Source organism: Labeo rohita, chromosome 1 (assembly GCF_022985175.1).
Source record: "Labeo rohita strain BAU-BD-2019 chromosome 1, IGBB_LRoh.1.0, whole genome shotgun sequence".
Lineage (NCBI taxonomy): Eukaryota > Metazoa > Chordata > Actinopteri > Cypriniformes > Cyprinidae > Labeo > Labeo rohita.
Genome location: NC_066869.1, coordinates 22519705 through 22547386, shown reverse-complemented (window position 1 = coordinate 22547386; position 27682 = coordinate 22519705). Strand labels below are relative to the sequence as shown.

General features: G+C 35.8%; 1 protein-coding gene across 1 annotated transcript; it reads left to right on the top strand.

Moving 5' to 3' along the window:
- Nucleotides 1-1649: 1649 nt before the first annotated feature.
- On the top strand, nucleotides 1650-26218 carry si:dkey-28b4.8 (sarcoplasmic/endoplasmic reticulum calcium ATPase 2). Its single transcript, XM_051112222.1, has 23 exons — nucleotides 1650-2105; nucleotides 3197-3316; nucleotides 3450-3467; nucleotides 3810-3892; nucleotides 4521-4625; nucleotides 4758-4896; nucleotides 8527-8693; nucleotides 9592-9747; nucleotides 11640-11781; nucleotides 13320-13486; nucleotides 13720-13808; nucleotides 14055-14157; nucleotides 15047-15178; nucleotides 16671-16796; nucleotides 17150-17371; nucleotides 17517-17628; nucleotides 18034-18275; nucleotides 18359-18579; nucleotides 18856-19058; nucleotides 19786-19871; nucleotides 20033-20166; nucleotides 22324-22441; nucleotides 23994-26218. The coding sequence occupies exons 2-23, from the start codon at nucleotides 3199-3201 to the stop codon at nucleotides 24279-24281; spliced, it is 3171 nt and encodes a 1056-aa protein (XP_050968179.1). The 5' UTR covers nucleotides 1650-2105; nucleotides 3197-3198; the 3' UTR covers nucleotides 24282-26218.
- The last annotated feature ends 1464 nt before the right edge of the window (nucleotides 26219-27682 follow it).

The following is a 27682-nucleotide window of genomic DNA, read 5'->3' as shown; positions in this document are numbered from 1 at the left end:
TATGCTATATTATAATACTACACAGGTACACTTTTTTGTGTAATGCTCATAGAGAATCTTTTCTGACCAAAGATCCCCTGTGCTACAGGCATTGTTTCCTAATTAACCAAATTAATGTTTGAAATTTAAAAGGTCCAATTTGATTTCACTTCACTGATATATGTTATGGACCACTTAATAGACAGTTGTAATTATCTTTTGCACTTCTAGCTATTAAAATACACTAGCAGTCAAAAGATTTGTATTGTTTTTTTAAAGAATTCTCTTCTGCTCACCAAGCCTGCTTTTATTTGATCCAAAATACAGCAAAAGCTGTAATATTGTGAAATATTTTTAGTGTTTAAAATAACTGCTTTCTATGTGAATGTATTTTAAAATGTAATTTATTCATGTGAACAAAGCTAAATTTTCAGCATCATTACTCCAGTATTCATTGTCACATGATCCTTCAGAAATCATTCTAATATGCTGATTTGCTGTTCAAGAAACATTTATTATTATTATTATCATCATCAATATTAAAACAGTTGATTACTTTTTTTTTTTTTTTAGGATTTAAGATCCAAAGATCAGGATTTATCTGAAATAAAAAACTTCTGTAACACTATACCATTCAAAAGCTTGGAGTCAAAAATAATATAATAATAATATAATAATATTTTATTTAAAAATATTTAAAAATATATTTTTTAAAATAATATTTTAATATAATATAATATTTTTTCAATATAATATTTTTTCTATTTGAAAAATTCTACTCAGCTGTTTCAACATAATAAAAATGAATGTTTTTTGAGCAGCAAATCAGAATATTAGAATGATTTCTGAAGGATCATGTGACTGAAGTAATGATGCTAAAAATTCAGCTTTGAAATCACAGGAATAAATTACATTTTAAAATATACTCAAAGAAAACATTCTTTTTGTACTGTTTTTGCTGTGCTTCGGATCAAATAAATGCAGGCTTGGTGAGCAGAAGAGACTTAAAAACATTAAGAATCTTACTGTTCAAATACTTTTGACTGGTAGGGTAGCTTTTACAATAAGGCATATGTATATGTAAAATATACGCATACAAAAATTACAGCAGCTCCTCTTGAGAACGATATTAATTAGGGGCAGATAATTATGGCAACAGTTGAAATAGGCCAGATCCCTTTCCAGCCCATCAACCTGCATGTTTGACTGGAATTCATCTTAATATCCTAGCGTCGACGTGGATTATGAGTTTGAAAAAATGTGCTGGTTCGGCATTTCGACCTCGTACACTCTTATGGCCCTAGTATCCACTAGCGCGTCGTTACCTACAATATACCTCCCTTGAGTGACAGATGGATGCGGGGGAGGGGCTGGATTATTGACCCAAACGACGTTGTCCCGCCTCTTCGGCCATAGTTGTTTTTCATTGGTTCACAGTTGCGTCATTTAACATTTACGTAGCCTCAATGGTTTATGTAAATGTAAATTTTATGGCGTATACTGTCGCACGCAACGGTCACTGGTTAAACAGAAAGCCACAGTGCGGGTGGAAGCCCCGCCCTCCTGCAGCAAGAACGAGTAGGCGGGACTATCAGCAAATGAATAAAGATGATTTGTCCAGTCCGTCCGTCAGGATGATGTTTTGATTGCTCATTGGCTGCAGCGCTGCCCATCGATGCTGCGACTGAGGCACCAACGGTAATAATGTCGCTTCAGTGACCTAGTATTAAATAAAGCGACGGTTATGTAGATGGGAGGTAGCGGTGGATTATAGCATCGCCTTGGCCATTTTAAATACTACCGGTACATTCAGGAAGACCTGACAGCGTCGAAACTCTACTAAAAAATCAATCGTTTATCCCGCAGTGTATTTTTTGGTATAATTTCCCGGATCATGCTGAAATCAGAAGGAAAACGCATAGCAGAAAATCATCATTTGCCTTGAGCAGCGCTGCAGTGCGATCACTCTGCCTCTCTGCCCTATTAGATTTCAGCAGCAGATCGATCTACAATACCACACCGCATTGGGTTATATCTGGGATATTCTCTCTTGTCGCGGTTTAGTGTAACGCTTTTGGTATAACGGAAGTCACTGGTTTGCAGAGGATTGAATTACAGTTAAACTGGTGAGTAAGGTGTTGTCGGCATCATGCTGTGTCTGATAATAACAGTAGATTGGGAGGGTTATCGATCACAGTGCCTGCAGGATCAGTCATTTAGAGGGAATCTGATCAGCAGTGTGTGCGCCTATTTTGCTCAGTCAGCTGAACGCCAAACTTGACAGGAATATAAACAATTCACAGCTTGTAACGAGTTGCTGTTATTTACATTTGCATCGTCATTTTGCTAGGGCATAAAACGAACCGAAACATTTAGTCTCGGGTATTCATGTGAAAAACGTGTAAAGTTAAATATTATCTTGAATGGTTTTATTCCAGAAGTCACCATAATAACTGAACCTGCAATCAGGTACAGTAACAGGTGCGCAGGAGTTTCTCATCTTAATCGAGTCACATGAAAATGTAATGTCTTGGGTATTTTATTCAGGCAGGTAATCATGGATGCACAACACGTGCATACAAGGTGTTTAGTGTAATTATGTTACGTTTACGTTAGGATACTGTGTTTTTTTGTTAATATTGAAAAGTTCCCTCTGGTTAGAGAGTGTCCTTTGAAAATTAAAGGATTAAAAATGATAATTATGTCATTATTTATTCCTCATGTTGGTCCAAACCTGAAAATGTTATACAGGTAGTCATCATTCACTTTCATATTTTCTTTTGTTCATACAGTCGAAGCGAATGGATGTGAATTTTGCATGAGAAAGTAGTCATATTTTGTAGGTTAACAGATCAGGTTGAGGAATCATCTGAAACCTGAATAAATATGATTTCCATTGATGTATGGTTTGTTAGGATAGGACAATATTTGGCAGAGATACAACTATTTGAAAATCTGGAAAATGAGGGTGCAAAAAAATTAAAATAAGGAGAAAATCGCTATTGATATATTTATATATATTGATATATTTATAGTAGGAAATTTAGAAAATACCTTCATGGAACATGACCTTTACTTACATTCCTAATGATTTCTGGCATAAAAATCAATCATTTTGACCCACACAATGTATTGTTGGCTATTGCTACAAATATACCATGCTACTTATGACTGGTTTTGTGGTCCAGGGTCAAATATATATATTCTTCTTTTGCAGGGATGGACAATGCCCATACAAAGACGGTTGAGGAGGTGCTGGGATATTTCGGTGTCAATGAGACAACGGGACTGAGCTCTGAGCAATTAAGGAAAAGCAGGGAAAGATGGGGCCCCAATGGTACTGCATCTCCTTCAAAAATACGACAACGGTGTATTTTGAACAATAGATAATGTCATAATGAGATTTAATTTAACCTTTAAATTGTGTCTTCTGCCCCTTTTTCTTTATTTTGCTATAACCTGTGCCACAGAGTTACCTGCAGAAGAAGGTAAGCTGTTCCCTTGGGTTTGTGTAATTATTAGCAGGTATTTCATCATATACTCTAAGTTAAAAGTCTCTCTGAGCCTACCTTTGTTGCATGGGAGATGCTGGTTGTGTAGATAATTAGTTATTACTGGATTCCCTAAGGAGGCTGGGTAAGGTTTGCACTCTGTTTGTAGCTGAATAGATCTCGATTGAATGTTGTAAGGGTAGGTGTATTTGTAAAGGTTTTTTAGTTAATGTTCCAGGCTTTAGTTTGGTAGTCTGATAGTTCTTTTTCACTTAATGGAAAGTGATCTTGAAATTTTGTGACTGCTGTAGGTCTTCATCATTTTTGTTGTGTCTACAGGGAAGTCACTATGGGAACTTGTTCTGGAGCAGTTTGAGGATCTGCTAGTTCGGATTCTCCTCCTTGCCGCCTGTATTTCCTTTGTAAGTATAAATCACGGATAGAAGACAAATCAAATGTGTTTACTCTCACACTTTTAAAGGGTTAGTTTACCCAAAAATGAAAATTCTGTCATTAATTACTCACCCTCATGTTGTTCCAAACCCGTAAGACCTTTGTTCATCTTTGTAACGCAAATTAAGATATTTTTGATGAAATCAGAGAGCTTTCTGACCCTGCGTAGAGAGCAACTTACACGTTCAAGGCCCAGAAAGGTAGTAAGGACATTGTTAAAATAGTCCATGTGACATCAGTAGTTCAACCTTAATGTTATGAAGCTACAAGAATATATTTGTGTGCAAAGACAATAAAAATCATGACTTCGTTTCTTCTCCGGTGTTGTGTATGATCATTAGTTTAGTTCTTTTTGCATTAATTGAAAAAAAAGATTGGTTTGCATGCACTAGCTTTGCATAAAACCTGCATATAAATGTTCACACAAAATCATCTCAAAGCGTCATTTAGAATAATTTGGGTCTTTAAATGGAAATGTATGTGTCTATGCAGCTGTTGTGAATCTGGTGTAAATTTGGCATGGTGACATGGTTTACATTCTATCGTTACCACAACTTTGACATGTTTTGCATTACATATTCTCTCTTTGTCTTTCAGACTCTGGCCTGGTTTGAGGAAGGTGAAGGAACCATCACAGCCTTCGTAGAGCCATTTGTCATTCTCCTCATTCTTATTGCCAATGCCATTGTAGGAGTGTGGCAGGTACAGCCTGTGTAAATTGTTAAATACATCGTAAATATGTTAATATAAATCAAATATAAAGCCTATAAATGAGACAATAATGCAGTAGGTTTTTATCAGAAATGACAACTCACTGTGTGTATGTTTCTGTAGGAGCGTAATGCAGAAAATGCCATCGAAGCCCTAAAACAATACGAGCCTGAAATGGGGAAGGTGTACAGACAGGACAGGAAGAGTGTACAGAGGGTCAGAGCCAGGGACATTGTGCCTGGAGACATTGTGGAGGTGGCTGGTAAGAATGAGAACTAGATTTCTACATCTCTTTTTTAATATGCCAAAATAAAATGCATTTAATGAGAGAATCTCTGTAGTTTGTACAGCTGTATGCTGAGGTGTTTCATTTATGTCCCAGTTGCCTTTCATAATTTGTGTTAAACTAATTAGTTTCTCAGAGGCTGAAGTAAGAGTTACACAAAATAAAATGGATGTGGCAGTGTTTTTAGTAAAGAAAAAAGAGAGGTTAATTCTCAAAGGAAATGTCTGAAAATAATTTTAGGACATTGCTAAAGAGATGGCTGTGTTCTGATTGTTTGTAGAAGCCAGTCAAAACTGCCTAGCACAGTCTGGCTCAGATGCATTAGGGACGTTTCTCAAGAAAATAACCAGCTGTTCCCACAGTTAAGCAAAGTATTGTTAAATACATGTTTAGCATAGTTTGGTTCTTTCCAAAAACCACGTACATTGATTATCTGAAGTAATGACTCCTGTGAGACTGCTGCCCATCTACTGCATCACAGTTCCCCACCATATTTAAAATTTGGCAAGACTACACACTTAAAATTAAAGGTGCTTCACAATGCCATAGAAGAACCTTTTTTGTCTAAATGGTTCCATAATGAACCTTTCACATCTGAAGAACCTGAAGGTTCTTTGTGGCGAAAGAAGGTTCTTCAGATTATACAAAGGTCAGAAAGAGATGGTTCTTTAAAGAACCTTTGACTGAATGGTTCTTTGTGGAATCAAAAATGGTTCTTCTATGACATCGCTGTGAACCTTTTAAAGCATCTTTATTTTTAAGAGTGTATGTGGGTTTCTCCTGACTTCATCAGTCAATTTAATGTTTTTTTATTGAACAGGGGTTGAACTTCAGGTTGTGTATTCTTTGTGCATTGATAAAACAGTTTTATATTGAAAGCACTGCCAGAAATTCCAGGTTTATAAAGGTTGTTTTAAAGGAGAATTTCACTTCCAGAACAAAAAATTACAGATAATTTGCTCACCCCCCTTATCATCCAAGATATTCATTTCTTTCTTTCTTCAGTCGTAAAGAAATTATGTTTTTTGACGAAAACATTTCAGGATTTCTCTCCATATAATAGACGTCTATGGTTAGTGGGCTTACCCTGAGTTTGAACTTACTAAATGCAGTTTAAATGCAGCTTCAAAGGGCTCTAAACGATCCCAGCTGAAGAAGAAGGGTCTTATCTAGCAAAATGGTTATTTTCGATAAAAAAAAAAAGTACAATTTATATACTTTTAACCTCAAACGCTCGTCTTGTCTAGCTCTGCGTGAACTCTGTGTATTCCGGTTCACGACAGTTAGGGTATGTCAAAAAACTCCCATCTCATTTTCTTCTCCATCTTCAAAATCATCCTACATCGCTGTTTTACCTGTTTTTGTATCTTCTTTGCATGTTCACTTTGTAAACATTGGATTGGTACTTCTGCAGTGATGCAGGATGATTTTAAAGTTGGAGGAAAAAATGAGATGGGAGTTTTTCGACATACCCTAACTGTATTGAATCAAAATCAAGAGTTCATGCAGAGCTAGGCAAGAAGAGCATTTGAGGTTAAAAAGAATATAAATTGTCATTTCTTTTAGAAAATAACCAATCGTTTCACTAGATTTAGAGCCATTTGAAGCTACATTTAAACTGCATTTTGGAAGTTCAAACTCACGGGCACCGTAGAAGTCCACTATATGGAGAAAAATCCTGAAATGTTTTTCTCAAAAAACATAATTTCTTTACGACTGAAGAAAGAAAGACATGAACATCTTGGATGACAAGGGGGGTGAGTAAATTATCTGTAAATTATTGCTCTGGAAGTGGACTTCTCCTTTAAATACTGTTTATATTTTTGAAATCGTCCTTAGGCTTTAGGCTAGTTGTGCAGTGAACTGTTTTATCATTATTGTTGGTGAGCTGTGACTTGCAGCCACAGTTCCTTTTCCAGATTTATTTGCGTATGTTACTTTTATAGGCTGTTTCCCTGGATGCATTAAATTGTGCTGGATTCTGTGTAACTGATGCACCTGCCACAGTGGCACTTGGCATCTTTGGAACTCTGTTAGTTGCCTCCTGTTGCTTTGAAAACTCACATCAAAGTCTTAATTGTCTAAACCCATTTATAGCTGATGCTTGCTGCTAATTGGCAATCAACCTAATCTGACTCTCCTTTGCAGCTGCATTTGCAATTATGATTTGGTCACTTCAAAGTAAATCTCTTATAAAGTGTTTTCACGTTGCTTCATCAATCGGCCATATTGGCGGCACTGAACGTAAACAATACCAATGAACTGAATGAAACTCGCATATTTTGCTGATTATCGCTGCTGAAGATTGTAAATTATTGTCATGTTTTGGGCTGTACTAATTGGTCTGACTGAACAAAAGGAACAAAAAGGTGTTTGTGGTTGGCCAAACTAAACCAGGATTTCCAGGGCAAGAATCCTGACAACATTCGTGTTTGTTCTTATCATTTCCAGTGGGGTAGGTGAAATATTAGGCTAATATCTTAATTAATACTGCTTGTACATATCTGTACAACCTATACACTTTAGTTTGTCAAAATAATGCTCACTTTTCTGCTTACTAAGTTCTTCTCTATATGATTTAGCAGCTTCCACACATTTTTTCCATGGTTTAGACCACGTAAATTAGCAGAACAACGTATTCAGTAGTACATTAACCGCGCAGTCCATGCTGTTGTTTACATCCGAGTATCGCCAATATGGCTGCGCATCCAGGTACTGACCGAATCATGATGTAAGTGCAATCCCTGTATTTATTTACATACGTGTACATACATAGTGAGGTCCAAAAATCTGAGAAAATCTGAGTATTCAAAATCTAATTTAAATCTGGAAAAAAAACATTATTTTAAGATTTTAATCATTCATCCATCCGTCCATCCATCCGTTCATCCATGCTCCTCCTATGTACAGTAGGATAAAAGGGAGGATTTTATACAGTTAAAATTCAAATTATTATGCTGATAATACATAATGTATTTTTATTTAGATCAGATTTGACAGAAAAGGGTTAAGACCCAGTCTCAGAATTTTTTTGGCCCTCCACTCAAAGCTCTATTCTAAGAATCCCACAGCTAATGAATAAAAATAAGGTTGACGTCTTTTTTGCGTCGATCTGTATCTTGACTGACATTGGTTTCTAAAGATAGATTGTAAAGTATGAGGTGCTAATCAGCCGTACTGTAGTTTAAACCTCAGTGTCCCACTGTAGCAAAATGACAGTAGTTATTTAAAGCAATTCAATAATACCTATTTTCTCAATTTCCAACATTTAGTGATAATGTTCTGAATGTTGCGTAAATGCTACAGGGGTCCTTTTGCATGTAATTACCACATTAGAGCATTAGAGCAAATATTAAATATAAAACTACATTTTTATAAATATTTTCAAATGATTTTTGATGAGGTCTAATGAAATATTAAAATTTGTTACCTTATGAAGTATTATTGCAATCTGAAACATTTTCACCAAAATATACATAACATCATAATTTTATAGGAAGTGGCTCCAAAAAATAACTTTTAATAGAAGAAAAAAGGAAGGGATGATAGTTTAATAGAAAAAAAGTCATGACACGAGTCTTCTTTTTTGCACCTGCTTTTCTCCAGTTGGTGATAAAGTCCCAGCAGACATCCGACTGACCTCCATACGCTCTACTACTCTGAGAGTGGACCAGTCCATCCTGACGGGGGAGTCTGTATCCGTCCTTAAACACACCGACCCAGTGCCTGACCCCCGTGCCGTCAACCAGGATAAGAAGAACATGCTCTTTTCTGTAATTATGATCTGTTCATCTGCAGCTATTCTTTATCAATTTCAGTGTTTTTTTTTTGTTACCTGTGGCGATTAGGCACTGGATTAAGCTCGGCCAGATGTGGATGTGTGTTATTGTTTGTGTACTGTATTGGATTATGTCCGGCAGTCGAGCCTGTGTGTTGAATAAAACATCACTCATATTGTTTGCTCCCTCATGGCTATAGACTGAGTCATCACATCACACAGGCTTTGAGCTCTCAGATGGATAATGACCAGAGAGTACCAGCCTCAAAGACTCCACCCACACACCCACACACGCACGCTAAAGCCTCCATTACTTCTGTCCCACTGAGAAAGTCTAATGGATGTCTGGCCATGTAAGGACAGGAACATAAACAGTGTCCTGAAGGATCCATCCAAAAAGCAAAACAATAATTGAAATGACTTTAAATATCACACATCCAGGCTCCAAAATTAACTTTTTGTCTCAGCTGACAATAGTAGGTGTTAAAAAAAGTCCTATGTAGTATGTTTTCTGTATGCTTTCCTGTTTTCTGTATATATTTGTCAATGGCATGTGCCAGCCACTATATGAAACGCCACCTATTTTGTTAAACATTAATTTGTTTTGCTAGCTCAAAGTCAGGAATATGTTGCCTCATAGATTTCTGAAGTTGGTATATTTTAAGTTGAGGTATAAAGATACATTCTCTTTTAGTAGATCATTTGTACTGCTTAGATTTGTCATTTATAAATTGCATTTAAAATTATGTATTATGTCACAGTTTCTGTCCACCTGGCAAGTAACATTTTTTTGATCTTGGATAATTCCTAAGCTTGTTATAAGTACTGTAGGTGATATGGCTCTATCTGACTGTTCTTCTCATCTTCACACATGTGAATGGGTGTTTTTGTAGGGGACAAACATTGCAGCAGGGCGAGCAATAGGTGTTGTAGTGGCCACAGGTGTGCACACAGAGATCGGGAAGATCAGAGATGAGATGGCAGCCACCGATCCAGAGAGAACCCCTTTGCAGCAGAAACTAGACCAGTTTGGAGAGCAGCTCTCTAAGGTAGGAAACACAATTTTCTGTGCTCTCTTTATTTTTTTCTGTCACTCCATTGTTGTCGAGTAACTATGCTTCTTGTTGAAACGTGCCGTATAAAGCAGAGCAATGTGCTCAATGTGATTCTCCATTTCCAGTTTGATGAATGAACTGGAAGTGTGATTTTAAACATTTTTCTTGATTTATTAGTGGATTGGACTACCAAACTAAATGTTTAAACAAAAAGTGATAAAAAATACAAAATAATCATTTATTTCTGAAAACAGTCGACTAATCATTATTCAATCAAAATTTTATTAGTTGCTTAGTTGCAGAAAAAAAAATTACAGAAAGTGGCGAAGTCACATAGTTCATGATAGACAGATCCATTACAGTTCATTTACAGATTACAGATCAGTTACAGATTACAGATCAATACAGATCAATTACAGTACATTGGTCAAGACATGTAAACGCCTGTTTCGTTTATCAACCGCAAATGTGGTAGCACAAAAAGTAGTGGTAGTAGCATCATTACATGGCTGCTTGTTTTAATGTTACTCAAGAAAAATGTGCACTATTGAAGTCTGGAGTGTGGAAGCTGAATAGTAGTGCGCTCAACGCATGACAGTTAACTTGGAGGCGCCAGTGCGATCATTTGCATTTAACTTAAAACACTCTGTCATTTTTGCTCATACATTTTTGTGCACTTACAATAACAACAAAATGTTGTCCTTTTGTAAAATAATAAAAGCAATCAGGGTGCGCTTTCTGCTTGCCTCACAGACATGAAAATTATACTTACAGAAAGTAATATGAACCAGTTCAAATGGAAAACAAATATATTCATATTAAATAATCAAAATGAAACGTGCACACCCACTGTGGAGATGACGAGTCACTGTTGTCGACTTGCTAGTTTATCAATGAATTATTATGATGTTAAGACAGTCTCCTTGCTGTTTTTTCCCTGAAGCATTTATAATAATTACTTCTGCGGTGCGCTGTGGCAAGCTTTGCACATGAGCGCTGATAGGCTATAGGCGCAGTATTATAAATTAAATGGTTTATTAATATACACGTGCGGTTAGTTGACTAATGCCTTCAAATGAACAATTATTAGTCGATCTGAAAAATCTTCAGTCGAGGGCAACCCTAGAAGTGTGCAACATAATAAGGACAAGAATTACCTTTGTGAACTCATGCAAACCATTCCAAACAATAAAAATAACACATTAAAAATCTATCATATTCCATATTCTGCCATTAGCATAATTTTGCTATTTCTTGCTATACTTGAACTGAATGAACCTTGAGTTTTTTTCAGAGCATATCATTTGCACTGCGACAGTAATTTGCCATTTTTGTACCTCATTATTGTACCTCATTATTTTTACTATTTCAGTCCTTTTTGCACATTTGTACTATTCATGAACTTACTGCACCTTTATTTATACACGTTGCCATCAGAAATTTATACCTCATTATCACTGTATCTGCACCCTCTCTTATTTTTATTCTTTGTCATTTGCTTTTAACTTATCTCTTGGCATCTATACCTCATGCCATTTGTGCTTGCACTGTTATTTGAATAATATATAACTGCATTTTATTGGCTTTGTACTTGTACTTTGCCCAATAACAGTAAAATTTAATGCAATCTAATATAATCTAATCTAACATTCCACTCCAAAAACAGCATGTGTGTTAAATAAACGAATAAAAAAAAACACAATACAAATGTATTTCAAAATGAAATTGTTTTTCAGCAGAATTTCATTGACAGATCCTCTCATTTGCTACATAACACTTAGCATTCGCTCTGTAGCAGTTTGTCAGCATTATCGAGCTCCAGAGGTTGAGTCGGAAGTAGCTACTTGAATGTGAGTCATTCTTTCTCTTTCTCTCTGTGTCTGAAGGTGATCACAGTGATCTGTGTGGCAGTTTGGGGTATTAACATCGGTCACTTCAGTGACCCAGTGCACGGAGGCAGCTGGCTGCGTGGAGCTGTGTACTACTTTAAGATCGCAGTGGCTCTGGCTGTAGCCGCCATCCCTGAGGGTGCGCAAATTTTAACCTATATTTCTGTCTTTGTCCAATTTTTAAAATCTCTTTTTCTCAGGAATGCTATGTGTTGGGGTCCTGAAGTCTGAAAATACACTGACAATCTGAAATTCAAAATTTGAACCTGGAAATGAACAGAATGTAAACATAAGGAGAAAATGTGAAGTTAAGACAAAATGAAGTTGGTTATAGGCCCTTTTCACACTTCCAGGTTCTCAGAAGTGGAAGTCATCATAGTTAGTTACACTTCTGTAGTGGTGAACGGAGGAACAAATGTAGTTTTATAAATATATTACAGAAAATATAATTTTTTTGTGATCCCATTTACTCCAAAAGTGAAAAAAACAGCATTTTTTATGATTGAGATTATGTTTAAATGTTAAAGTTTTAGTCATTTTGTGTATCCTCTCATTTTTATATATATATATATATATATATATTTTTTTTTTTAATATTAATTTTAATCAGTTTTAGTCATTTCAGTACATCAAGTTAAACTAAATGAAAACTAGAAATGTTGCATTGGTGACTAGCTGAAATGAAATAAGTTTAGCTTTTTGTTAATATTTTTCTGTAATTACAGGTAGTGTTTATTTTTATTTTAAGTGGAAAGTTGCCTGGTTTTAGTTGTGTTTAACTATAATATCCCTGGCACAGTATTACCTAGTTCTTTGGGGAATAATTATGGAAATATGAAATATCTGTGAAAAAGACCCAATAATCAAATTTGTGACATGATCATGTGAACTCGTTTGTACAAAAGCTCAGATGCATTTTGGATAATTCTTAAATAATTCTTATGAATATAAAGATCAGGTTTTACTTGCAACTTGAGTGTTGCTTTTATTAAAACAAAAGATTTTAAAGATTTCAAATGCTAAAAGAAATTATATTTATATTCACATTTGCTGATAAAATAACTTGCAGTGCTGTTAAATCGATTAATCCAAAATAAAATATAATATATGTGTGTGTACTGTGTATATATATATATATATATATATATATATATTTATGTTTACACAGTCTTTAATTTTGGAGGTGATTAATCACGATTAATCGATTTAACGAAATCAATATGTATATTCCTATTTATATATGATTTTATATAACGTATTATCTATATATTTTTTATATATTTGCATATATGTGTCTGTATTTATATATACATATAAATATACACAGTACACACACATATATTGCATAAACAAAAACTTTTATTTTGAATGGGATTAATCACAATTAATCGATTTGACAGCATTAATAACTTGTATTAGAAAATTAGAAAAAAGCGCACTACAGAAAACCCACTGTGTTATAAAGCTTCCTGAAACTGTAATTTCATATGGATCAAAAAAAAATACAGCATTTAAATCTATGCAGGTTGTTTGTCAAAGCTTGATTTTCACAAAAAATTAAAAGGGGATTTAGAGAAATCATCTCATTGTAAAATAGTACATTTTACTGTGATCTATTCCTCTCCCTTTTGTCGTAACTTGTACTTACTCGCTGATGTCTTCTGTTCATTCTCACAGGTCTTCCTGCTGTCATTACCACATGCCTGGCGCTTGGCACACGGCGCATGGCCCGCAAAAATGCTATAGTCCGTTCCCTCCCATCTGTAGAGACGCTTGGCTGTACCTCCGTCATCTGCTCTGACAAAACGGGCACTCTTACCACCAACCAGATGTCTGTCTGCAGGGTGAGAGAGATTTGTGTCCAGTGCAAGAGTTTTACTCTAATACTTTAGTAATTCTAAAATATGTTAATAATGATAAATATCTTTGTGTATATTGATTCTAACAGATGCACTGTGGAATTTTGTTATTCTATGGTAGCTAGAAGATTAATAACATGGAATGATGCTTGAAAACTACAGTTTAAACTAATCCTGTGTGTATGCATGGCTGTGCATGTGTGTTTGTCTGGGTGCAGATGTTTATTGTAGACGGCGTCGCAGGTGAGAGGTGTTTACTGAATGAATTTACAGTAACTGGATCTACTTACGCCCCTGAAGGAGAAGTGTGAGTTTATTTCACATCTAACTACACTCAAATACATACACACACACACACACTTGGATGCTGTCAGGAAGCTCTTCTGAACTAACCTGGGGTTTGCTTCAACATTTATGTGATGTTTTCACAAGACTTGCTCGTTTTTCCTAATCAATCCCTTTTTCTCACTTTACCCATTATTTTCTCTATGTTCTCCTTAATTCATGCAGTCCTCCTCCAATCCCTCCCATCCTCTTTTTGTTTCTGTTTCAGGTATAAGGACGGTGTACAGGTACGCTGCAGTCAGTATGAAGGGCTGGTGGAAATGGCCTCTATCTGTGCCCTGTGTAACGACTCTTCACTGGATTACAATGAGGTGCGTGTGCACATACACTGTACATGCTTTCTCTGTTATCATGAAGCTATATAGACCTCATTCTCTGTATTTCCTTTCCGAAAATCAGTAAAGGAGTAAAGGTGTTTTTGAGAAAGTGGGAGAAGCGACTGAGACTTGCAACTTGAGCGCTGCTTTCATTAAAACAAAAGATTTTAAAGATAGCAAGTGCTAAAAGAAATTACATTTATATTCATGTTTGCTGATAAAATAACTTGCAGTGCTATTAAATCGATTAATCGCGATTAATCGCATCCAAAATAAAAGATTGTGTTTACATAATATATGTGTGTGTATTGTGTATATTTATATGTATATATAAACACACACACACGTACATGTATATATTTATGTTTACACAACCTTTTATTTGGGAGGTGATTAATTGTGATTAATCAATTTAATGAAATCGATTCATATATATGTATATTCCTATTTATATATGATTGTATATCATATCTATATTTTTTTAAATATATGCATGTATGTGTGTGCGTGTTTATATATACATATAAATATACATAGTACACACACATATGTTATATAAACAAAAACTTTTTACTTTTATTTTGAATGGAATTAATGACAATAAAATGATTTGACAGCAACTTTGACAGTATTAAAATATTTTGTATTAAATTAGAAAAAAGTGCACTACAGAAAACCCGCTGGGTATAAAGCTTCCTGAAATTCCTTAATTACAATGAGATGCGTGTGCATCAGATTTTTCCGTCACTGATAAAAAAAATTCAGTCAGTGACGATTAATTTTTGGTTAATGCGACCCCTGGTGTGAACATATACTGTACATGCTTTCTCTGTTATCTTGAAGCTGTAGAGACATCATTCTCTGTATTTCTTGTCCGAAACAGAGTAAAGGTGTTTTTGAGAAAGTGGGAGAAGCGACTGAGACGGCTCTCTGTTGTCTGGTGGAGAAGATGAATGTGTTCGACACAGACCTGGCAGGCCTCTCACCTGCTGAAAGAGCCACTGCCTGCTGTTCAGTGAGTACTCATACAGTCACACAGAATCTGAACTGTGTTATAGTGTATTACATGCAAAAAAATTTTAAAGGAGTCATGAACTGAGAAATCAAAATTCCCTTGATCTTTTGACATAAGAAGTCATTGTACAATAAAAACATCCTGGAAGTTTCAGAACTCAAAACTTTCTTGTTAGTCTAAAAAACAGCTTATATTGAAGCCAGTCTGTCAAAATGACAGGTTGTGAAATGTGCTACTTTATGACGTAATAGTGTGCCTAAACACCACCTCTGCAGAAGAAGGTCAACACCTGCTTCGACATCACTGCCTGTTTAGCCCCGCCCACCGAAACACACATGTAGAGTAAATAACAATAGAGGCAAACTGAGTCTACTTCTGAGTCTACTGTCTGCTACGCCTATTTAAACAGAGCGTTCTGATAAGGGGTTTTAAAAGCTGGACAGAAAATAGCCTTTTACTTATAAATTGGATCACAAATTTATACATCATCTGAAAGCTGAATAAATAAGCTTTCCAATGATGTATGGTTTGTTAGGATAGGGCAATATTTGGTTGAGATACAACTGTTGAATATCTGGAATCTGAGGGTGCAAAAAATCAAAATATTGAGAAAATTGCCTTTAAAGTTGTCCAAATACAGTTCTTAATAATGTATATTACTAATCAAAAATTAAGTTTTCATATATTTACAGTAGGAATTTTACAAAATGTCTTCATGGAACATGATCTTTACTTAATTTCCTAATGATTTTTGCCATAAAAGAAAAATCAATAATTTTGACCCATACAATGTATTTTTGGCTATTGCTACAAATATACCCCAGCGACTTAAGACTGGTTTTGTGGTCCAGGGTCACATATTATAAAACATCTTGATAACATTATATAGGGGACCTCAGAGAACAGTACAAAATAATAAAAAAGGCAGTTCATGACCCCTTTAAACATCATTTTTGTAAAAATTCTTTATATAATTATATTTTATTACAAATAATATTACTTATTTATTGTATTAATGTATTATTATATTATTCTAAACATTATATATGTAAATGTATATATGTATGCATAATCAATAAATATAAAAAGTATAACTTTCTATCACCTTTATCACCTTTTTTATTATGTTATATGTCAACTACTCTGGCAGAACAGATTTCAGCAGAATTCAAATTCACTTTGTTAAAAATATTCTCTTTGATTTATATAGTTTATTTGTCAAAAGTATTGATAGAGAAAAGATGCTGTTCAAATGTTTGTAAAACTTTACCCCAAAAGGAACTTAAAATTTGGGAACAAATTGTGTAGATTCAATGTTTGTCTGTTAAATGGCTAATTTGGTGGTGTTTTTTTTTTTTTTTTTGTTGTTGTTTTTTTTTTTAAATCTGAAAATTACATTCACTAAAGACAAAGAGTTAAAGAAGCCATGTAAAATTAAAAAAGCCATGTATTCCCTCCACCACTTCTCTCACACACATTCTCTCTCTCTCAGGTCATAAAGCAGTTAATGAGGAAAGAGCTGACTCTGGAGTTTTCTCGAGACAGGAAGTCCATGTCGGTTTTCTGCTCTCCAAACAAACTCACTCGCTCTGCTTCAGGTGCCAAGATGTTTGTCAAGGTCTGGTTTTCATCTTCTATAAAGCTTTCTCTTTTTCCATTCTTTTCTTTATGCATTTTTGTTGGAGGGTCATAACGGTAATAATCTTTAAACAAAACAGTAATGAAAAAGCAATACATTTTATCAAAAAAAGATGATGTAACAAGCTGACATTCAACAGCCAAGATTTAAAATGTCTTTGTGTTATCTCTACCTATCTATCTATCTATCTATCTATCTATCTTTATATATATATATATATATATATATATATATAATGTGTATAATATCTATCTATCTTTATATATATATATATATATATATATATATATAATGTGTATATATGTATATATATCTTGATCTTGATGTCACAGGGCGCACCAGAGAGTGTGCTGGAGCGTTGCCGCTGGATACGGGTAGGAGGTGGTACACGGGTACCGCTGACCTCTGACCTCAGGGAGCAACTCTTAAGTACAGTAAGAGAGTGGGGGTCAGGTCGTGATACACTACGCTGCCTCGCTATGGCAACCAGGGATTCACCCCCAGACCCTCGAACCCTGAACTTGGAGAACTCTGCAGCTTTCACTGAATACGAGGTGAGGAAGTTAGTGTGGATAAATGATTTGAAATCATGAGAATAAGTTTGGGACAAGTTAATTTGAAATCAATTGTACTTGAAGTAAAAAATATTTTAAAAATGCACATTTGAGTTCTATAACACTTTTTTTGTGTGTGCCTCAGTCGGACTTGACATTCGTTGGCTGTGTGGGAATGTTAGATCCACCAAGAAAGGAAGTGCTAAATGCGGTGCGCATGTGCAGACAGGCTGGTATACGGGTCATTATGATTACAGGTGGGTTAGACACAAGCATAAAGGTGGTTTGAAAGGGATAGTTCACCCAAAATTAAAATTCTGTCATCATTTACCTACCCTCATGTCATTCCAAACCTGCAAGACTTTGGTTAATTGTGACCTTTTTGGATTTTCTGTTCTGAGTTTTGGTTACCTGGTCTGGGAGAGAAACAGAAACCTCTCAGGTTTCATTAAAAATATATTTTGTTTCAAAGATTCACCAAAGTCTTATGGGTGAGTAAACAGAACAACAGAATTTTCATTTTTGGTTGAATTAACAATTTCAGTGACAAAAAGTCTAAATAAAGTCCTTCTATTATTTCATTTATGCCAAGGCTTGGTAGACATGGACAAATATGCATTGAAAAATCAACCCAAGTTGTTTTCCTACATTGGTTTGTGTAGGTGACAATAAGGGCACTGCTCTGTCTATCTGTCGTCGAGTGGGCATCATCACTGAACAGGAGGAAGAGGAGGCTGAAGGTGGGCCGTATGGCAGCGGCCTCACAGGACGGGAGTTTGATGAGCTGCCTCCCCACCTGCAGCGACAGGCCTGCCGCACCGCCCGCTGTTTCGCCCGCGTTGAGCCAACGCACAAAAGCCGCATTGTAGAATATTTGCAAAGCCTCAGTGATATTACAGCGATGGTAAGTGTTACTAGACACATGAGAATACAAAAGTGCAAAAAAACTTCAATTAATGAACCCTCACACTTGCATTTTCTCTCCAGACGGGTGATGGTGTGAATGATGCCCCGGCTTTGAAGAAGGCTGAGATTGGCATTGCTATGGGCTCAGGCACGGCTGTGGCTAAATCTGCTTCAGAGATGATCTTGGCAGACGATAACTTTTCAACTATTGTGGCCGCAGTGGAGGAGGGCCGAGCCATTTACAACAACATGAAACAGTTCATCCGTTACCTCATTTCTTCTAACATTGGAGAGGTAGTCTGGTAAGTACAGACAGAAATAAAGACATCATTCTAAAGCCATATACTGTACTATAATGTGGACACTGTGGTGTCTTTTTTTGAAAATAACTTGCCATATGATACATGCAAAAGAATGCAAAAGTATTTTAGTCCCATTTTATGTTTTTCCATCACCATGTCCTCTTAGTGCAGATTCCCAATTGAAATTGAAATGACAGGATTTCGCCTGCAAAAATTAGCTGCACAATAGTAATGTGACTGCACCTAAAGCGTTGTATTTTTCTCTTTGTCTCTTAGTATTTTCCTCACCGCTGCTTTGGGAATGCCTGAGGCTCTGATTCCAGTTCAGTTGCTGTGGGTCAATCTGGTTACGGATGGATTTCCAGCTACTGCTCTTGGCTTCAACCCTCCTGACCTAGACATCATGTCCAGACCCCCACGCTCCCCTAGAGAACCACTCATTTCTAGTTGGCTCTTCTGCAGATATCTCATCATTGGCTGTGAGTCGTTTACAGTAAACACATGTCACTCCTTGCTATTAAGAAAACCATTCATGACTTGTTAAAGGATTTTCCACTTCCATAATAAACTTACTGACCCCCACGCCATCCAAGATGTTCGTCTTTCCGTCTTCAGTCGCAAAGAAATTAAGTTTTTTGAGGAATACATTCCAGGATTTTTCTCCATATAGTGGACTTCAGTGGTGCTCATCGGACTGAAGGTTAAAAATGCAGTGTCAGTGCAGCTTCAAAGAGCTCTAAACGATCCCAGCCAAGGGTCATTTTCAAGGCTTATTTTTGTAAAAAATTACAATTTATATACTTTTTAACCTCAAATGCCCATCTTGTCTAGCTCTGCGATGCGCATATGTATTCTGTGCACGCCCGTTCAATACAGTTAGGGTCGAAAAACTCCCATTTCATTTTCTCCTCCAACTTCAAAATCGTTTCGTTAGATTATTCCTCAGCTGGGATCGTTTAGAGCCCTTTGAAGCTTCATTGAAACTGCATTTTTAACCTTCAATCCCTTGAGCACCATTGAATTCCACTATATGGAGAAAAATCCTGGAATGTTTTCCTCAAAAAATGCAATTTCTTTACGACTGAAGAAGGAAAGACATGAATATTTTGGATGACATAGGGGTGAGTAAATTTTCAGAAAATTTTTACCCTGAAAGTTGAGTAAACCTTTAAGTTGCATTTCCATCTCTTTCTGCCTGTTTTGTAGGTTATGTAGGGGCAGCAACAGTCGGAGCTGCTGCCTGGTGGTTCATGGCAGCTCATGATGGACCAAAGCTCACCTTCTACCAACTGGTAATAAGTAAAACCTTAAAAATAAAAACATTGACTGCCGTTTTAAAGATTTATTTGTGAAAAATAGTTTCGAGACTTGTTTTGTCTAAATCCAGAAGGTTTGTTGACCCTATGTTAAATATAATTTTGACAAAGTCAGTTCTCTGTTGTTTCTTTTATAGTCTCACTATCTGCAGTGCAGTGAAGGCCATGCTGAGTTTGCAGGAGTGCAGTGCTCAGTGTTCGAGTCTCCATATCCCATGACTATGGCGCTGTCTGTACTGGTCACTATAGAGATGTGCAATGCCCTCAACAGGTATGTGATTTTAAAACAATGACAGAAAATCACTGCTGAATGTGAAGAATAGCACACATGGCATAAATACAAGGCCAGTTTTACTAACAGCTTGCGCCAGTGCAAACTGTCTTTTGGCATTAAAATATTACTGTCAGGTTTTACTAAAGACACGCAGTGACGAAATAATGATGAAAATGCGTGGGCACAGTTATTTTTGGGCCTGACCTTATTGAATATGCATTTGTAAGAGTTTTCCTTTCAGATGCAACATTTTTGGGAGGAGAGTATTCAAATGAATCACGCATTGCTTCTTGCTAACGTTTGCACTCGTCAGATAACTGGGATTTGTGCCATTATTAAACGCCAAAAAAAGCATGTCTTAAAATTTTTTGCACTTGAAATGGCTACAATTACTGTTGCGAGGAGACACCTGAATGGAGAGCGTGTCGTAGAAGGGAGAGGATTTTTTTCCACACGTATTAATTTATTTAGAATGCCAGAAGAACACATATCATTTGCCAAGCCATGTTATTTTTAATTTGCTTCAGGAAATAAAGGATGACTTGGAACCCTCAACTAGGAGTCACACAATACCAGGTCTATCAAAACTTCTAGCAGACCTTAATTTTTTCCTACTGTGGCTTCTTTATTTCTTTATTTGCGGCTACGCTAATTTGCGCTGCGCTTGGTATGTTGCTTTGGTTGATATATAAATGAGATGTCGCGTCTGTGTTCTTGAATTTGCGCGTTGTTAGTAAATTACCCGCAGAAATTTCCACACCCATCTGCGCTGTTTTGGAATTGTGCTCTCATGCCAATTTGCCCTGTTTAGTAAAACTGGCCCATACAGTTTTGACTTGGAATTTTCATGTCAAAGCTACAAAAAAAAAAAAAACTACAGTTTTGTTATTATTTGTTTGCAATATATTGTATATCAGTGTGTTGTATATCTAATACATTCTCTGTCATTTAAAGGAGAAGTCCACTTTCAGAACAAAAATTGGCAGATAATGTACTCACCCCCTTGTCATCCAAGATGTTCATGTCTTTCTTTCTTTATCCGTAAAGAAATTATGTTTTTTGAGGGTAACATTTCCGGATTTTTCTCCATATAATGGACTGATATGGTGCCCCAAGTTTGAACTTCCAAAATGCAGTTTAAATGCGCCTTCAAACGATCCCAAATGCAGTTGTAAATGATCCCAACCTAGGAAGAAGGGTCTTATCTAGCAAAATGTTCATAAAAATAATACAATTTATATGCTTTTTAATGTCAAACGCTCATCTTGTCTCACTCTGCCTGGACTGTTTTGCTCCGGTTTGTGACAGTTAGAGTATGTCGAAAAACTCCCATCTCATGTTCTCCCTCAACTTCAAAATCATCTTATATCGCTGTATATCCCTCTTATATGCTATATATCCTTCTTCCTCAGCTGGGAATTACAACCGCATTTGAGATCATGTGAAGCTGCACTTAAACTGCATTTTGAAAGTTCAAAGTCGGGGCACCATAGCAGTCCATTATATAACTCAAAAAACATTTCTTTAAGGCTGAAGAAAAAAAGACATGAACATCTTGGATGACAAGGGGGTGAGTACATTATCTGTAAATTTTTGTTCTAGAAGTGAACCTCTCCTTTAAAAGTTTCGGGTCTTTAAGATTTTAAAATGGTTTTTAAAAGAAATCTCTTATGCTCACCACAGCTGCATTTATTTGATCAAAAATATAGTGAAATCAGTAATAATGTGTAGTATTATTACCATTTAAAATAGCTGTTGTCTATTTGAATATATTTTATTTAATTATTTAATTTATTTGAATGTATTTTTTTTCCTGTGATGCAAAGCTTAATTTTTAGCATCATCAGTCCAGCCTTTAGTCATATGACCCTTCAAAAATCATTATAATATGCTGATTTGCTGCTCAAGAACATTGTCAGTGTTAAACACAGTGCTGCTTCTTATTTTGTTGAAACCATGATACATGTTTTCAGGATTATTTGATGAATAGAACAGCATTTACTGGAAATAGAACGTTTTAATGTATTTAAAAAATCAAAACAATATATTTGTCTGAACAGTAATCATGCTTAAAATGGCAGGTCATTCTACCTGTGTTTGATAGCAGGGAAGCATGGACTGCTCTTATTGTTTTAATGTGTGCATATGTTTCAGTTTGTCAGAAAATCAGTCTCTACTCAAAATGCCACCATGGTCAAACCCCTGGCTGGTGGGAGCCATCTGTCTTTCTATGGCCCTACATTTTCTCATCTTATATGTGGACCCTCTTCCTGTAAGTATGCATCTGAATTTGGGAAGTTAGAAAGATGATGCAAGACAGACACGGAAAAAATCTTGCGCATAATGTAGAATGTGAGAAATGTGCACGGTCTTGTGCGTGCCTGTCTGTCCGTCGTCACAGTGAAATCTAGGAAATGATGAGCTTTCTATAAGTTACACTGATGATGAAAGGCTTCCCAAAAAAACGAAGGAAATGACTGAGGGTAATACAGAAAATCAAAACCCCCTCATACCTTATGTAATATTTGTGACTTTATCAATAGAATTATGTAATGCTAAGGAAATGATGTCATCTTTAATGTGTATATATATATATATATATATATATGTGTGTGTGTGTGTGTGTGTGTGTGTGTGTGTGTGTACTTGTTTTTGCTACACTGTGGGGACCAAATGTCCCCACAAGGATAGTAAAACCTGAAATTTTTGACAATGTTAAAAAATGATTAGAAATAGTAAATGATGTTTATCTGAAAGTGTAACGATGCAAACATGTTTTCTGTGAGGGCTAGGTTTAGGGTTAGGGTTGGGTTAGGGGATAGACAATATCGTTTGGTCAGTATAAAATCTATAGAAGTCTATGGAAAGTCCCCACAATTCACAATTGTGTGTGTGTGTAATTTATTACCATGATAGCAAAGCTGAATTTTCAGCATCATTACTCCAGTCTTCAGTGTTACATGTTACAAATCATTTTGATATGCTGATTTGGTGTTCAGGATTACTTAACAAATATGAAGTTCAAAAGAAGAGCATTTATTTTAAATAATTTTTGTTTGTTTCGTTTTTTGTAACAATTTAGACGTCTTTACTGTAAATCTGTTACTTTAGATTAATTTGATGCATCCTTGCTGAACAAAAGCATTAATTTCTTTTTAAACAAAACGTACTAATCACAAACTTTTGAACAATAGTGTGTCGTTCCTAAGACCTTTATGACTTCCTTTCTTTAGTGAAACACAAAAGGTATGGAAGCCAATTTCTGCCACTGAAAAAAAAGACTTTTTAGCTCAAAATTCTGACTTTTTTTTTCACAATTGTGAGATATAAACTAGAAAATCTGACTTTTTTCTTAGAATTGCATACGTTTATATCTCGCAATTCTGACTTTATAAAACGCAATTGCAAGTTAAGTCAGAATTGTGAGATATAAACTCGCATTTCTGTGAACATTTCAGTCTTTTTTCCCTCTCAAAATTGGACTTTATAACAATTCTGAGAAAAAAAAAATCAGTATTGCGAGAAAAAAAAATTCTCGAAAATTGCAAGACAGAATTGCAAGATACAAATTTGTATTTGTGAGGAAAAAAGAAAAATTCTGACTTTATAACTCGCAATTGCGAGTTATAATTTGGAAGCAGGAAGCATTGTTTTGCTTTAGTAGCAAATAACTTACTGGCAAATTCAGTTGCTTTGTGTTCTGTGGAAGCAAGTCAGTCAGGGTTTGGAATGATCTGAGGATGAGTAAATGATGACAAACTTTCATTTTTAAGTAAACTATTCCAGTTAACTATAGCTGTGTCTGTTGTTGTTTTTCTCTACAGGTCATATTTCAGATCCGGCCGTTGTCTTGGCCCCAGTGGGTGACTGTTCTCAAGATGTCTCTGCCAGTTATTTTAATGGATGAAGCCCTGAAATTTTTGGCCAGAAACTACATTGAGCCTGGCAGCGATCTGCAGCTGGAGGAGGACGCAAACGCAGCCGGAGGGGTGATTGGCAAGCTGCGACGGGCATTTAGGGGGGTGTCCTGGTCATTTGTGCTCATCTCTGGCCCATTGCTGGTCTGGATCTTCAGCCTGGACTCAGACATTACCAACATCTTCTGGGATTAGACAGAGGGAGCATGTGTGTGTGAGTGTGTGTGTGAGTATGTCTGAGTCACAGAGAGGGAGGCAGACAGAAAAGTGGCTGATGCACAGAAGCAGTGTAGAACGAATTTGGCACTCAGCGTGAAAAATGGAGAAGTATGAATGAAATGTAGAAGCAGGACCAGGACAATCACAGATTAAGGAATGCTGGGAAATGCTAGGAACAGATGGAGCGAGGGGAAATTAAATTCAGTCTTATAAAATGGCAAGTTTTGTGCTCATGACCACCTTTTTCAGCTGACTTATGTGTCACTGGTTTTGCATTATTCTTTAGTTTTTTTTATTATTATTTGTATTATTTATTTTTATTGAAAATAAGTTAAAATACACAATAAATCTGTTTTTAGTTTAGCCTGAAATTTTAATAAAATTAATCAATTTTGTTTTATAAAATTAGCTGCTTTTTAAAGGCTGCGTGTGAAATTTCTGTGTTACTAGCGACACCAAATGCCTTATGTTTGTTTAAGCAGCCTGACCAGGTGAGACATAACATTTGCTCAACCAATGGCATGAATTTAATGGGATTATCATTTTAACTGACTTAAATTTGGTGCCGCTACTGGCACAGAAATGACACGTTTCCCTTTTAGACAACGTAGTTGAAACACCCCAAAAGTGCTGCAATTGTCTATCAAAGACTCATTTATCATGTAAAATTTTAACCACATGCAGTCACATATCCCTGATTTCATTCTTTTTTTTATATACATTTCGTATTTGTAATGACGGCTAATTTTGTTGGACCCAAAAATAATTAAATGAAATGTCAAAGGAAGTTTGACAAGTAAATTTTTTTTTTTTTTACTTTTAACTTTTGTTCCGATAGTTATCTGTTTGATGTAACCTCACTTTCTTGGGATAAAACGCACATCTGTTTTTTGTTTTTAGCAGAATACTCTTATGTTTTCTGGCATTTTCTATTTATTATTGGTACCCAAACCATTGTTTTTGTATCAAGTCACAATGTCAGTCATCTCTTAACATAGTCCACATTGTGACAGTACAAAAAACCTAAACATTTCAGTGTCTTATCTGGTACGCTTCCTTGTATTAAATTTTTGAAAACAGTCACTCTCAAATTTTGAAATACTATTTAGATTCTTCAACTCTGTGGCTTATGATCTTTTATATTCGGAAATGACAGCTATACTGTGCTTCATTGAAACTGGTCATACATGTCACGCTGCATGCACCGTCACATCTCTCATTCCCTTTCTTGTGGGGCCGGGGTTTAGACCTCAAACTCTCACTTTGAGTCATTACTTTCGAAATGAAAAAGGGATTTTCTGAAATATTTATAATGTGACTGCTTTAATTTTATTGCTGTGCCTGTATGGTGGGAATAGTTGTTTTGCCTGCCTTTTCCCCATTTCCTGTGAGTCTGTCTGACCACGGGCCATTAAAATTTTTTTATTAAGACCAAACATCATTATCAGGTGCCTGATCAACTTTTGGCAGTAGCATCTGTACTTGATCTGAGCCCCCTCCAAAAAAATATTTTGAGTTCCAGGATTGGTTGAAGATTAATTGTTATTAAGAACAGCGGAAAACAGGGAGCGATGTCAAGTTCCAGGGGAAATAAGGAACAGGTTTATGTTCATAATCAGTTTAGTTGATGTCATTGTTTCCCTCATCCATCTCTCAGTCTTATTTTAGTGTTTGTTTTTTCATTGAAAACCATTCCACAAAAAGGAGCTTTATAAAAGAATGAAAACCCTGTTCTTTCTAACTGTGTCATTTAGATATTTATTTCCTATTTCTTGAAAAAGAATACATTTTGAATTTTGTAGTATTTTGTTATTCATACAGTTGATACCATAAATGTCATTTAATTGGTTTTATTAACAGGGAAATGGAAACTGCTTCATGAAACGGAAAATAAACTCTTGATTTCAAATTCATTAGCAGTGTCTTTTTCTTAACATTTTGAGCATGTTGAAACAGTTTAGATAAATACTATTAATTACTATACATGATCAAATGTAAAACTTTTTTTGGTAACACTTGTTATGAAGCCCATATTTATAATACATTATAAGTGTATTCTTAAGGCATTATAATGAATGCATAAAGCTTGTAATATGTTGCATCATCTCATGAATATTCATAAGAACAGTTGTAATGTATTATACTATTTACTTATAGCTTTTAAGAGTAGTATGATTTATAACACAGTGAACACGTTGCACCACTTAAACTACAATGGATTATACTTCTCATAGTTATTTTACTTAAAATACTTAAAGCAGACAAAGACCACTTATAAATAGTAATTTTCTCAGCTATAAGATTACATATCAGATCAGGTGAATGTGTAATACCACACATTTGCTTTGAACTATTTTTACTGTAATATAAGTTTAATTATTTAGTACCCTTTAGACAGCTGTTGATAAGTAACTCTGCAACTACACATGCCAACTAGCATTAATTAGTATTAGCATGCTAAATATATGCTAACAAGGGATAGTTCACCCAAGAATGTAAATTAGCCTATTATTTAACTCGCCCTGCAGGCATCCTAGGTGTATATGACTTATAGAGTTATATTAAAATTATCCTGGCACTTCCAAGCTTTAGAATAACATAGACATGTGTTTCTTTTATTCAGTCCATCAAGTCCAATAAAGTGCATCCATTCATAATAAAAAGTGGGTCACACGGCCCCGGGACTGAATAAAGGCGTCCTGAAGCGAATCGATGCATTTTTGTAAGAAATATAACCTTATTTAAAACGTAACAATCACAAAAACCACATGCTTAACAACAGCTTCAGTTCCGTTATGAGCGCGGCTGCCGCGCGCTTACATTTGAAATAACGAACTTGAGCGCGCAAAAGACGCGTTACGTAAACGGCCCCAAGACGTCGGCGCTGCGCATGCGCTACTCGGAAGTGACCAACGTGCCGTGGAGACAGGTAAACACAGCACCGGTCACGAATCAGAAGTTCAAAACCAGCATTTGGAAAGAGAAATGGCGGATGATTTTGATATAAACCAAGAGGACACTGGTTTTCCTTAAGGAAACTTTGCTTCCTTTGCTCCTGTAAACAAACGTTGGTTAGTAACGAGACTCACAGGCGTAACTTTCTACATCACACACCTGGAGCTGCTTCCTGTACAACCGTTTGGCGCAAACTAGATTAAAGTGATTGTTACGTTTAAAAAATGATACTTTTCTTTAAAAAATGCATCGATTCGCTACAAGAGGGCTTTATTCACGCCCCGGAACCTTGTGAGGCACTTTTTTATTATGAATAGATGCACTTTTTTGGACTTGTTTTGGACTGATGAAGACAAACAACTGCATATTGCCATGATAAAGTTTGGAAGTGCCAGGATAATTTTTAATGTAACTCTGATTGG